Source organism: Crocodylus porosus, unplaced genomic scaffold (assembly GCF_001723895.1).
Source record: "Crocodylus porosus isolate Cpor-Errol unplaced genomic scaffold, CroPor_comp1, whole genome shotgun sequence".
NCBI lineage: Eukaryota > Metazoa > Chordata > Crocodylia > Crocodylidae > Crocodylus > Crocodylus porosus.
Genome location: NW_017728932.1, coordinates 15,051,197 through 15,064,993, shown reverse-complemented (window position 1 = coordinate 15,064,993; position 13,797 = coordinate 15,051,197). Strand labels below are relative to the sequence as shown.

Genomic DNA, 13,797 nt, shown 5'->3' with positions numbered 1-13,797 from the left:
GATATAGACCTATTAGTGTCAAATAGTAGTTCTGCAAGTGACTGCTTCATCTCAAAGAAATCTATGTAAATCTCCCCCACCTCCTTGAAGCACACTCTCTTCAGAAGCTCATAAGAGCCAAATCCTTTTATTTTGTGACAAAACCTGTCACACTATTTTTTGAATTAATCTATTTTAATTATTTCCTACGCTGACAAGCACTTTCACGAAACGATGGCAAGAAACACAAAACCTCTCTCTTACCTTAGAATTACTGTGTCATTTTGTCTGTTTAAATACCCTTCATTGGCAAGCAGGTCTAGGCGAAAGAATCTGTTGTAGCCCCAGCATTCGCCAACTTCAAAATCAGAGGCAAACTCTCGAATGATGTTTTTAGCCGGATCGTTGGTGGACTGGTGAACCATCTCTACCCGGTACTCGTATCTAAAAATGCAAATTGAAATGAAACAAGAAAGCAAGCCAGACTTCAGTATAACAAGCAAACAGAAAAAAAATGCACTATTTTTCTGAAGTTTCTACTAAAAAGGGTGATTTCACAGAGACTTTCCCCATGTTGGAAGTGTACAGCACACGGAATGATTTTTGAGGGAACACACGCCTTCTAAGTAGTAAAGACCTAAGGCTAAGTCAAGAGGCAAGTAACACTACATTTTCGGACAAGCTGGAGGATTTATGTATTTATAAACTGAACAGCTTAAACAACAGCAATCAGGGCTCCACCACAACACTAAGTGGTAACACAGTCTATTAGTGCTTTGAGGCAGGAATTCTAGGCCGCTGGTGTCAAAGGCTAAGTGTGTCAGCACAGATAAAATCTGGAGTCAGAGCGCTGAGTGTCTGCCGCCCTACTCCACATGAAACAAGTGTGATGTGATTGACAGCACACAGATTGTAAAGTGAAGGCAGACCTCTTCATGAACCAGCAAATTAGAAGGACAGCCTCAGACCTAACAAAGCAAGAGGTAAGAGCAGGGGAGAATCCCTGCAACGAAGTCCCCATTTCATATTTTAAAGATTTGACAATCATGTTCTTCCGTCATTCATGAGACTTGCTCTCTCCTGGTTCTGTGTAGAACAGCACAGAGGAAACAGTTTAACTGACTGGAGACAATGCTATCAAATACACACAAAAAGAAAAAGACAGAAAATAAGTTGTTCTCCCCCTAAAATGTCAGCTCTAAATATGGTTTCATATCAACTGTGTCCTTGTGGATTAAATGTTATTTTTAGAGCTTTTAAGGAGAAAAAGAACACATTTAAAATGTTTTATACATACACAAACAACATTTCTAGGATGTTTTCTCTACTTTTTGCAATGTATGCAAATAGTTGAGAGTAGTTGCACTCAGTTAACAAACCATAATCACTACTTAGAAAATTCTTACATAAGCTTTTTGTAGACACACGTCCTCTGCATGCACATTTCTTTGCAGGGCTACATACATGTCACATAACACTGCGGAGGGGAAGCTGAGCCACATGCAAATAATAAAGCCCTAGTCCAGCAAAAACCGGTGTATGCAAAAACCACGAAATGGTCCTTTTTGGCCATCTCCCACACAGTGCAAAGAGTACTGCAGCTAGTGGGGTACCGCTAGTGTTAAATATTGGCAGAAGTTCTTAACATCAGGCAAGGCAAGCGTCCTATTCCCTTTTCAGTAACTGTATTTTTATTCTTAACTCACGATGGACAAGAAGAGGAGATGTTAGAAGGCTGCAGCTCCTGTTACTCAAACCTGCCAGCACCTCCTCTCCAGCTCTTTCTATCAGAATGAGTACCCAGCCATCTCAGGAAGGTCCTTGCATCAATCAGGCCTTGAATCTTTCCTTGCAGGCCCCAAAATTCAGTGACCGAGACCCTCCCCTTGACCTGAATGGTGCTACTCAGCTGTCAGTCTGAAACCCCTTCCACAGCACTATTACCGCACCCTTCCAGAGTGGGCTCAGCGCTCTAGTTCCAGATTCTCTCCACTTGCCAAGCTGTAGTTTCTGAGCCTTGCAGGTCAGACTTTCACAGGCAAAGGAAGTTCCAAACACACCTCAGTCAGTCTCCTTGGAAAGACAGAGTCCTGCAAACTTTCTTGCTCCAAGTGTAGCCATGCTTGCTCCCAGGGAATTAGCATTTAACTGCTGGCTAGAACTCATTCCCTGGAATATTTGCTGGCTCCATTTGCAATCTAGAGTGCACAAAGTATCCTAAAAACATTTCACTTAGAAAGAGATTGGTCTAGGAAGCCAATCTCAGGGCTGGAAGCTGGGATGCCTCAGTTTATTATCAGCTTTATCACTGACTTAATTCTCACCTTGGGCAGCCCCCTTAATATCTGTGTCCCACCTTTCTATTAATAAAAGGGCACTAAAGACCTGATTCAAAAGTCCAGTTAAGTCGATGGGAACCATTCTATTAATGTCAAGGGGCCTTGGACCAAGCTCTAGCAAAGGTACAAAGTTTGGATCATGCTTTATAAGGCTCTATGAATTCCACAAAGAATTATGAGAGACATTTAAATAGTAGCCATTTCCTTACTTGGAAGTTTCTGGCAATCCAGCAGACAGCTCCAAAAACACGGACAAATAGTAACCACGCACCACTCCATTTCCATCCTTTAAAAGAAAAAAAAGAAAGGAGGTACAATTATTAATGGGTCAAACAAGGACAGGGTATAAGTTCATGATTCAGAATTAAAATACACAATATTTTACAGCCTCAGGTCAAAGCAGTCAAACAAAATGTGTTTTTACTGTGCCATGGCTAAAAACCACTACCGTAGCTTAAGTTAAGGTAGAATTGTGACACCACAGTCACACATTTGCCAAGTGCTAAACTCTCTCAGAATTTGACAGTTGTAATCGGAATCACGGAAACTGCATTTCAGTAATTCAAATACATGTAAACTGGAATAATTTGTTGAGTGCTCCAGTTTCTAGTCCTGTTTCTTTTCTGAAGCTATGCATTAAGAGGACAGCAAAATAAGAGCAAAGCTTTCAAATTCCCTTAACCACAAATATATTGTCAAACCTTTTCTTCATAGCTTTTACCAAACGTTTGGCATGAACAACAAAGTTTAGAGAGAGCCAGTTTTCTTAAATAAACGCACAGCTACATTTTGGTGCGGGGGAGAGTTAGATTCTATAACCCAACAGCATTACATTGCAAAAAGCCCTTCTCCTATGCACTGACAGAAAGAAAAACCTACTGCTATTGTTGAATGAGTCTAAGTTGTATTTTACATCCTGTGAGAATCATGTACGTGGCTGACTGAATTTGAGACATTTTGGGCTCTTTTACACCTCTCCAGCTCAGTGCAAAACAGAACTGTGCGTATGCGCAAACCCAGCAGAAGAATGCGATTCCATTAAAGTCCACCTATATTAGCTAGCAAGCCAAGCAAGCCACTGTGGTACTCGAATCACTTAGAACAGGAAGAATAATTTTTCTCCACGGGCAATTCTAATAGTATCCAGAGTTGCCCGAAAGCCTTGACAAAACGCGAAGGTTCAGCAGGAACATGAACCAGGAATGTGAACCTTTGCTACTTTGGTTTAACATTCACGCATGCAAGTACCTCAGTGGTCAGAAGGCTGCACCTCAATGAGATTATGAAAAATGCTATACACATGATGTCTCTGCTGAAAATGTCAGCGATAGAGACCGCACAGGACAAATTCCCTTCCAACAGCGATGCCCTTGCGTTCTCCCATCTCCCAAAAACAATTTCAGCTAATTAGGATGTACTTATGTACTTAGACTACAAATACCTCCAGGTATAAATGCACACACAATAAGCCAGTTTAGCTGCAGTCCTGCAAACGTTTAAGAGATCATAGGCCGAGATGATGGCAGCACCTACTAGTTACCTGACACCTGTCATGCTGAAACTCTGTTTTTAGCACTAACACAAAGTCCAGTGAAGTCAATGGGAATGTTCCATTAGCTTCTGTGGACTCTGGATCAGCCCCGAGCAGAGCTGCAAGGCTCAAGACATTCTTTGAACAGCTCTCAATTTCCTTGAAAAACAAAAAAGAACTGTAAATAGCAGTCATGTCCCCACTTGCATATTTCTGACAACCCAGCAGAGAGCTTTGAACAGAGACCAGTAGTAACTGCACACCACTCTGACCCAGTGCTTTGCAGCAGAATGCTTCCCTTGTAAATATTAACCACATTTTACAGATCAGGAAACCAAGGCAGAGAGAGGGAAAATGACTTGCCAGACAGTCACGGAGCAAGCTAGTGACAGCATCAGAAATAGTACTAGGGTCACCCAAGTCCTAACCCAGTGCCATAGCTGTTGACTACCCTGGTTCTTAAAGACAACATCCACCTACTGCTGCTCTCAGTCCACTCAAGCACACAAATCTGTGAAGGGGATCTGAGGTATCAACCCTACTGCTGAATTAGATAGCTTACAAGAAAAGACTGAATTATATATACACTATTTTCTCCCTGTGGACTTCAGTGTTTCCACAACCAAAGTTTAAGCTACTTGACTATGCAGAATTTATACTAATTCAGTAATAAAAGTTGAACAGAAAGAGCGTTTCGGTGCATGTAAAACTCACTGGATAAACTTTTAGTCTCCAGCAAAGCCCCGACACTTGGAGAGGTGGACTGTAAACGGGATCAGCCCGCTGGCGCAAAGTGCTGTCGAGAGAGAAATAAAAATATGCAATTGCAAAGGAAGCAAACCCTTCCTGGAGAAGGGAACTTGCATACTTTCTATTCGCACATTAGGACTAGGATTTTTGCTGCAATAAGGAAACAAAACAAAAACAAGTAGAAAACAAAACCGGCAGCATTTTGAGGCTATCTGAGCAGTCAGGGATGAAAAAGGACACATTAGTTTTTCCAGGCCATCTCCTGGAGCCAATACTTTGCCATACTGTACTTTAAGCTTTATAAGACTGTTCCTGCCCTACAGCAAATAAACCAAGGGTAAGTCAACAGACAAAAGGATACAGGCAGACTGGAGAACAACTAAACAGGGAGACAATATTCATTAGCATGACTGGCTGGGTCTCAGTACACAAGAGCCTAAGCTTTGTCAATTATTATTTTTTAGGCAACATGGGCAAGGAGAGTTTTAAGGAATGTTTTGGAAGAGAACAATGAGGTAACTGTAGATATTCATGAAGGGTGACCACACATAAAAAGGGCAACATGGCAGAAAGCATAAGTGCCCCTTGTTAAAGGGGCAACCGGTGTCAATAAAGTTAATACTGAATGAGATGCATCTGGTGGGTGGGGTGAGAGAGAGACTGGAAAAATTTTAGGATCAAATTGGAGGAAAAACTCCAAACACCAAGTGGAAACAATATACTGAAAATGAAAGGGAAAAGGGACATGGAGGGCGGTACCTGAAGACATAACTGAGGTCAAGATAGGGTTAAAACGGAAAAGACTAAAGCAATGGGAGGCAACTTTTTTGGCAGGCATGCCACAAATTTGCCCCACATCTGCCCCGAGTGCCACTCTGATGCTCTGCCGCTGGATCGGGGCTCTGCTTCCGGCCCTATCTGCTGCTGTGCTACTGGTCCCCTCCCCAGTCTGCCAAGTGCCACACACACACACACACACACACACACACACAGAGGCTGCCCGTGCCCCAGGTTGGCCACCTCTGAACTAAAGCATGCTTGTATTGCAACGGGAAGACCCAGAGGACAGCAACAGATTAAGGAAGAGAAAAAAGGTGCTACCATTCTCTCCTAAACCTCGTATCAACCCTCACTGAAATAAGCTGTGATTTATCATCAAAACATTTTAGCTGCAAATATTACTGCCAATTTAATCAATATAATTCTAAAATGAATTTCTTAATGTTGACGTGAAAGTCTACAGTCAATCCAGAACAATGCAGGCTTGTACAGAACTAAGTGCCTGTGCAGATACTATGCAAGTACTCCTTGTAAAGTTAGTGTTTAAGCTTGGAACTACAAAGTTATATAGTTGCCATTCAGCAGAGTAAGATGTTTAGCAGCCTATTTAACAGGTGGTTTGTTTCCTGTTTCTCAGATGATTCTACATGTTGCTGTACAGCGATGTTGCTACGGTGCTGTGCTTTAGTACTTTCTTTTGCAAGTACTTAAGCACAGTGCACTAACTGCCCATGCCATGCTGTGAACCCCACGCACAGTTAGATTTTGCCACTACGTCACTGTAGAGGCGCGCTATACCAAGGAAGTGCACCACTACGGCAACATAGCTGCCAATCCCATGTAGACCCACGTGAATGCTATGTTGCTGTAGTGCCATATGACGACGTGTAGATGCACCCCTGTAGAAGCAAATCAAGACATCGATTCAGTTCCTCATTTGCACTTGGGTATCTACTGATTTCTAACAGGGAGTAATTCAGTGGCTTAAAAACTAACTGGTACAACACAGACAATTGTTCAGGACATATTCCTACCTGAAGTTTTCCAAGACAAAAGTAGTTGAGTCATAGGCTGGTACTAGTTCACTGGGAAGAAAACATAGGTGAGTTGAAGAAAGCGGCCCAGAAGTAAAGGTGGAATTTACAAAATGCTCACATCACATCACTGACATGCACAAGTATCACTGAAAGTTAGGAGGACAATTCTAATTACTCAAACAACTCTGGAAAAAAAAAACAACCACACTCAAGATCTTTGAGAGGACATCAAGGTTAATAAGCCAGCAATGCCACCATGCTGTAGTTTTAAAGGTACTAAAGCATATCCTCTGTGCATGGGCACTAGTATGTAACTAATATGTAACATCTGAAATTAGAACCTACAATTCTAAGGCTTTTTTCCTCCATTTAAGTTATAAATGTTTTACAGTTCACACAGCTTGGAAATGAAACCAGAACTGTACACTGCAATTTCCTGTAGGGTCCCAATGACCTACGTGACCTGGTGTCTGCCACACTGGTAGTAAATTTTTAGAGCCCATTAGAGAAAAATCAGTCACTGTTCTCAGACCAGAAAGGGTTTATATGAGCTACGTGTTTAGAAGAATTCAAGTTCCTTTGGGAAAAAAAAATATTCTGGGGAATATTTTTAAAAGCACACAATATATCTGTCTGATTCCACTGTCAAAATTATCTCTCTCCCAGATGCCCCTCTAACTGACACACCTTATCTATTTTACATAGACAGTACATATTTCTCCTGTCCCTATGTAAACTGACACAAAAACAGTTCAACGTGCTTAAAAGTCACAGGGAGAGAAAGCAAGTGGCTTAAAAACACCAGCTGTGACCTTTAGAAAGTTTACCATGATAGATTAGTTAACAACCAGAAAACGTAAAACTAGAGCCCATGTATTTATTTGAAATTAAAAAAAAAAATGATAACATGAAGCTTGCTAAATACTTCATGTTTCAGAAGACAGAAGACCCTACCAACCCTTTTAAAATAAATATTTATTTTAAAAAAGGTTTCTCAGTGATGAATTTTAAGTATTAGTTTAGGAGAGCAGCGTAGGGTAATGTTTTTTAGGTTATTTTAAAAGCATGCCCAATGGCTTGATATAACCTACAAGAATTGAGGAATTCAAAATTCCTCAAAACACCAAGCCGTCAATTATCTGGAGAAATCCTGCAGTCAGCCAGCCTACTATACATAAAGCTCTCTTCATAAACCCACACTGATGACTCCTTTCCAAAAGTAAGTTGTGCCAGCCAATCGTTTTTGCTCTACTATGTACTAAAGGTGACCTGCACAAGTATCTCATGAGAGCCTTACAATTATACGCTGAATGTCCCCAATAGCAAGGGCAAGAAGGACAATCGGTATACAAGCGAGTACTGCTTATTCCATTATACCAACTGGATCCCACTGCTCTGCCACCTCAGCCGACACTACAGCCTAACATCAGTTACAAGGGAAGCCCTGATGGAGCATAAAAGGCAGCCTAGGAGGACGGTGAAGTGAACAAGGGAAGCAACTGGTTATTTTTAGCATATAAAGGTAAATCCAGACTCAGGATTCAGCCTGAGAAACCAAGCTAGACACCAGGAAGAGGAGAGTAATCCCCCCCACAGACCACCACTGCTGGAGCCAAATGACCAAGCACCTTCAGTGACCTACCAGATTATGGGTGGATGTGGGGGGGGTCTCTCCAGCAATGCTCCCCATTCCTCCAGCCTTCACAGTGCTGTACAGCAGCTTGTTCTTATCCTAGCTGTGTACCAGGGTTGCACATCCCCACATCCAGCCACCCTCCTGCACAGTAAAATTGCACCAGTTCAGTCCCCTCAGCTTTATACACTGCTATATGCTCTTAGAGCACAGTTGGGAATACTCCAAGTTAGGAGAAAGTTTATTCATTTTTCTCCACACCCAGCATTCCACAAGGCTCAAGACCATTTAGGTATGCAAGAAATTAGTCTCATGTAAAAAAAAAAAAAAAAAATTAAAAAAACTCCACCTCCAAATGCTTTAAAATAGCCTTCAAGATCTGACAAATCCTATAAAATATAAGAAATGTAAAGCTGTACCTTGTAAAGTCTGGAGGGACAGGGGTAGTGACAAAAGATGCCATAGGCTTCCTGTGAACCTGCTGAAACATCATCAGGATCTCTGAGCTCTTAGATATCAATTCACTCTTACTGCATGATCGTAGCTGTGCAGAAGAATGCAGATAACACATTTCGGTGTCATTAAAGGCAACAGTATTTTTAAATAAAAAGCATCAATGCAAAAGGTAACAAATAACTTAGGTTGAAAGGGGGAGAGATTACAACGCTGCTCCCAAATCAACATACTTAAATTAGTTAGAATTTTCATTGAAAGGCTATTATATTACAAAAAGCAAAAAACAAGCCAAAAAAAAAACAAAACATTTGTCAGTGATAGCAAAACATCTGGAGATGAGACCTGACTGGGCCTTGGCAGGATTAGTTTAACATTACATTACACAATAGAGTGAAATACGCCCACCTACATTAAGACAGGTCTTCTATACTTTGTGCTCTCTTATCATCAGATATACTTGCATGCTAGTTCTTCATCCAACTAATCAAGCAGTATATTATCACAGTAAAAGACTGATGTGGAATGTAAATCTAGCTTCCCTTCCTCAAGTCTAACACACAAAGCCAGAATGTTTTTAGTGTAATAAAGCGTGTCTTTTCAAAATTAGATGACTCAAGTAGTAATAAACACTTCAAGGCAAGAACCTAATCTTTTATGTCCTTTGAACAGCTGATAATATCCTTTTTAACAGGCAAAGCTGTTGCAAAAATACCCAGTTCAAGTCTATGTCTTCATTATAATTGAGACATGAGAACAACATGCCTGAATTAGAAAGCTAAAGTTTGCCACCTTGCTCTGGAGAGAATAATATGTACCTAACAGCAAATACCTTTTGGACATAAATTCAAAAAAAATCTATTATTCCTTAAAAAGAATAGGAAAGCCAAAACCAGTATATGTAATAAAAAGTTCTAGTAAGCTACAGAAGTCTCGTAGATAATAGATGTTTCTCTGCTGTTTACCAAGTACTGAGACTCCCGATTACAGGAAACGTAAGTAACGTTAACTTTTTTGCATGACTGCAATGTTGATGACTTGAATTTTATAAAACACAACAAAGTCCTCTGAATTACATGACATACGGAAAATGGTTTTGGAATGAGGTATGAAGAAGAGGACAACAGAAAATATGCCCACATACAGTCTGGAAGAGCACTTGCCAAACTGCACTGGCTGCTGCTACGGACATTAAGGATGGAAAAAAAGGCCTATAAAATGCAAGGGTAGAATCACATTTCCAGAACAGGTGATAAAATGGTTACACTTTAGACAGACATAGACAAAAGGAATACAAGACAGAGGACTTAACTCACGTAAAGGAGAAGTTCCCTACCACTACCCAGAAGCCTTGAAGATCTTCTTCCAGGCTTCATCATGTACAACTTACTATATAGAGGGATTGAGGTGGGGGGGGAGAAAAGATTCCTACTTGCCCTGAGCAAGTGAACATTTTCAAGGTGAGGGCAGTCAACCTCTACAATGTAACCTGCACTTTCAAGTTGTTTTTAACCCTTCTGGTTGGAAAGAAAGCCTTCCAACTGTGAAGTGAGCAGGGGTAAGAGTGGAGGGGTGGAAAATGTCAGTGTAATGACATCTTGCTACAGCTGCAGTCAGACAACTCTAGAGTATTTGCCGTGTCGCAATCTGAACAAACCAAATAATTATGCTGTTTTCACATTATTGCTAGTAACTTCTTACTAATTACCTAGTTATTCACAAGGCAAGAGATTACATGAAGAAGAATGTTCTGTCACTTAAAGATGGAAGCCATAAAAAAAATTTGGGGAAGGATTGTGGGATATTTCCAACTGCATCACACACACACAAAAAAAAAAAAATGTAGTCCTAGCCCATGGATAAATGCATCATTCAAAACAAAGAGAAAAACTGATAAGTCTCCTCATCTAGCTTCTAACACTTCCACAATGATTTTTTTCCTAATCACCTGGTGTTCCACTTCCTGCAGGAGGGATTCCAGAAGTTCAGTTTCCTGGGTGAGCGATGTCTTTTGACCTGTTTAAAAGAAAGATCTACTGATGATTTTTCCAATGAAGCCCCTTTCTAGCGATTGTTCTAAAACCTAGTAAGGTAAAGGATTTCTAAATATATCAAGGTTGACGGAGAAGACGTTTTAAAGGAAGTCCACTTTTTTAATTAGAGCTGCAGTGAATGAGTCACCTGAGGTTTAACACAGTAATGAAACATTCCTAATGTCCCAGAAACGACAAAAGGTTTCTGGCAGAAAAGCATTTTGTACTTAAATGAACTTATTCTGATCAATCAAACTTAACTTGAAAAATAATTTTTGATGTTACAAAGTCACATCTTTAAAATAAAGACAATCGAATTACATTGTTTAAATACAATGTTTGCACATTACAAGAGGCATTAGGACTGTAGCAAGACAAAATAGAAAAAGACTCCAATTCAAATGTGTTCGGATACAGGGATTTGCTTTCTCTCTATCAAATATTAATTAATACTTGTAAAGCACTTTGAAGTCCTTAGAGAAAAGCTCTTAAGTGCAAAGCATTATTCTGTACAAGCCAAATAACTAGGGCAATATAAGTGGTTTAATAACTGACCTTCAATCAGTGCATCTCTGAATCAAATGCTGCGATTGATTACAGCATTCAATAAGGGCATGTTTAAGTGCAGTAATGCCTGATACCAACTTAGAAATAGCTTAACTAACATAAAAAAGGCCTTCATTTGGTAATAATTATAGTCTAGATTTCTGTTAAAAACAGTGCATTATGTTTGCTATCATGGCTTATTCTCTTCACACAACATACAAAACATATATGGTAACTGTAAGATTCATGCGTTAAGTAACCCTTTCAGGCATGCAAATTTCAAGCTATTTCTTCTGAACAAAAGCATCCAGGATGAACCTCCAGCATAGCATGATATTTATATTATAGTTGATCATTAGGGAAGTTCCTGTCCCCAGGAGTTTACAATCTACAACAGGAGTGGGCAAAATGTAGCCTGCAGGCCGGATGTAGTCCACCAGGCCATTCTATCTGGCCCATGGTGACCCTAAAAAATTTAGAAAATTAATATTCATCTGCCCCTGGCTGCCTGTAATGCGATCCTCAATGGCTTGCCAAAAACTCAGTAAGCGGCCCTCCGCCTGAAATAATTGCCTGTTCCTGATCTACAAGCCTCATTGTGTATACTGCATGACCAAAACCCTAAGCAGCAGTCTCACCAATCCAAAGAAATTGATATTCCAAATTGGGGTGATTAATATTTAGCTCACTGTGCATTCCTTTGGGTAAGTGAAAGCAAGTACTAGACGGAGAGAATGAAGTAGTTACCCATATTTGTCTGAGGCCAAGCAGAAGGCAGGGGACATTTGCATCTTTATAGACTAACTAAAGCAGATATGTATCACATAAGCTTTTGTAAGTAGAGGGCTTACTTCCATCAGATGCTGTGAAGGGACTGTTTCCACTACAGAGATGTTTTCCCCTTGGGACCAAAAGGACTTGACAGTTTATTCAAAAGATATGCACAGAAGCAAACCCAAGGATTGCACAACAAGATGTTTGCACATATATCCACACATCTCAAACTACTGTACAAGCATCATGTAAGCAAGTGTCCCTGTTCTTAGAAGTACCTCCATCCTATTTATAAAAGGAAGAACAGAGGGAAAGGTTATATGATTCGCCCAAGACCAGTAACAGTCTAAAACAAATGCGTGTAGGAGTGCCGATTCTAAATACCCTGCTTTCGCCCTCAGACAATGCTGTCTATTTACAGAGACAATGTGCTACTCAGCAGAGAAATCCCATGCTGAAAATTTCTTTAAAAGATAGGTTGGGATACCACAAAGGTAGTAAATTACTGCCATCAGGAAATAACACTTCACGCTTTGCATCTTCAAAGTGTAGCACAACCATTTGTCTTAACAAGGTGGTACACAAACTTCAAGTCACCATACGACAGCCTCTAATGGGATTAAAACGTAGTTATGTCTAACTACAAGTTAGATCACAGTAACCATGCAATTAACAAGAGGCACTACTATATTTAGAAACCTTCTGTCTTCAACTAAAAGCCAGGAAACTGCTGTATGCACAAGCAGCATACAATTCAATGGAAGAAAGAAACATACACACACCCTGCCGTAAGATTTTTTGGCACGTTAGTCTACCTCTTATACTTATATCAGGGCAGACATACCTACCCATTAGTGTTATAAGCTTGTTCTTCAGTTGAGTATCTAACCGAGCAATCATCATCTCTACAGCATTCCTGATTTCCCGAACTCGTTCATCCTTCGCACTGCGTACTGCCTCTACGTTTCTTTCCTGAAAGAGGGTCCAGGAGTAATATGTGGATAAATGGAGGAGCCCTTTTCTACGAAAGGCATAAAAATAAGCTGTTTTTGAAAGCAACTGAGGAGTAGAACAGGTGTAAATAATTGGCCACAAAATACAAGAAACTGAAGTTGCTGTAGGAAGACTTGTTTTGTTAGTGCGCTATGGAGGTATTTATAACTCGATCTTGTTGAAGCAAGAAAAACAGATTACATTTAAACCCATACAATAGTGTACCAACACTACTACAGACAGGTTTAAAACATATTGATCTGGTCATGATTAAAATCCTCATTTTTAAAACATAGCCTATTTTCTAAGTCTAGACAACCAGATTTTTTATTATAGTGAATCACTATTAGCAATTTAAATATATTCACAGTAGAAAACTGAAGTATTTAGGTTTTTATTGAGTACATAAGTGTGCCCCCTGGTGGTGACTGAAGGTCTACAGAATAAAAAGCATTTTTCTCAGAGTGATTTGTCAAAACCAGTCTTGTAAGCATCAAATGCCCCCTTGAAACTACAGTTTATATAGTTTCTTCTATGCAAAACACAACAAGAGCACAATGAAAAGAAATAACTTCCTGGAAACAGCAGCCAAAGCAAAAGGAAAAAGAATAATGTTTAAAGTGCTGAGATTTACAAAGGTACTTTTCCTCCTTGAATCATCCCAAAGCACTTCACAAACCATGTGCACACCCAATACCACCAACAGATCTTGGTCATCTTGGGTGGGAAGCAGGGCTAATCAACCCGCACACACTGGAAACCAACTGAAGGGAGCAAAGTATGGCAAGGAACAACAGGCAAACCTCTTTTCTAACTTTAGGGGACTGCATGCTTAGGGGCAACCAACATGGGTTTGTCAGTGGCAGGTCCTGTCAGACCAACCTGGTGGCCTTTTACGATCAGATCACCAGATCATTAGATGCAGGGGTAGCAGTGGACATAGTCTTCC

The 13,797-nt window shown here is 40.3% G+C and overlaps 1 protein-coding gene across 3 annotated transcripts in view; it reads right to left on the bottom strand.

Annotated features, from left to right (window-relative positions):
* Positions 1 to 13,797, bottom strand: part of TRIM37 (tripartite motif containing 37) — a 40,907-nt gene that overhangs the window by 16,392 nt on the left and 10,718 nt on the right. For all 3 annotated transcript variants that reach the window (XR_002102999.1, XM_019545711.1, XM_019545709.1), the window contains exons 7-13: positions 12,704 to 12,827; positions 10,451 to 10,518; positions 8,469 to 8,593; positions 6,414 to 6,464; positions 4,564 to 4,645; positions 2,528 to 2,604; positions 244 to 423 (exon numbers count right to left, since the gene is read on the bottom strand). Coding sequence is in view for 2 of the 3 variants with exons in the window: in XM_019545711.1 (XP_019401256.1) it covers positions 244 to 423; positions 2,528 to 2,604; positions 4,564 to 4,645; positions 6,414 to 6,464; positions 8,469 to 8,593; positions 10,451 to 10,518; positions 12,704 to 12,827 (707 nt within the window). In the remaining variant the exon portion in view is untranslated. The remainder of the gene's footprint in view (positions 1 to 243; positions 424 to 2,527; positions 2,605 to 4,563; positions 4,646 to 6,413; positions 6,465 to 8,468; positions 8,594 to 10,450; positions 10,519 to 12,703; positions 12,828 to 13,797) is intronic.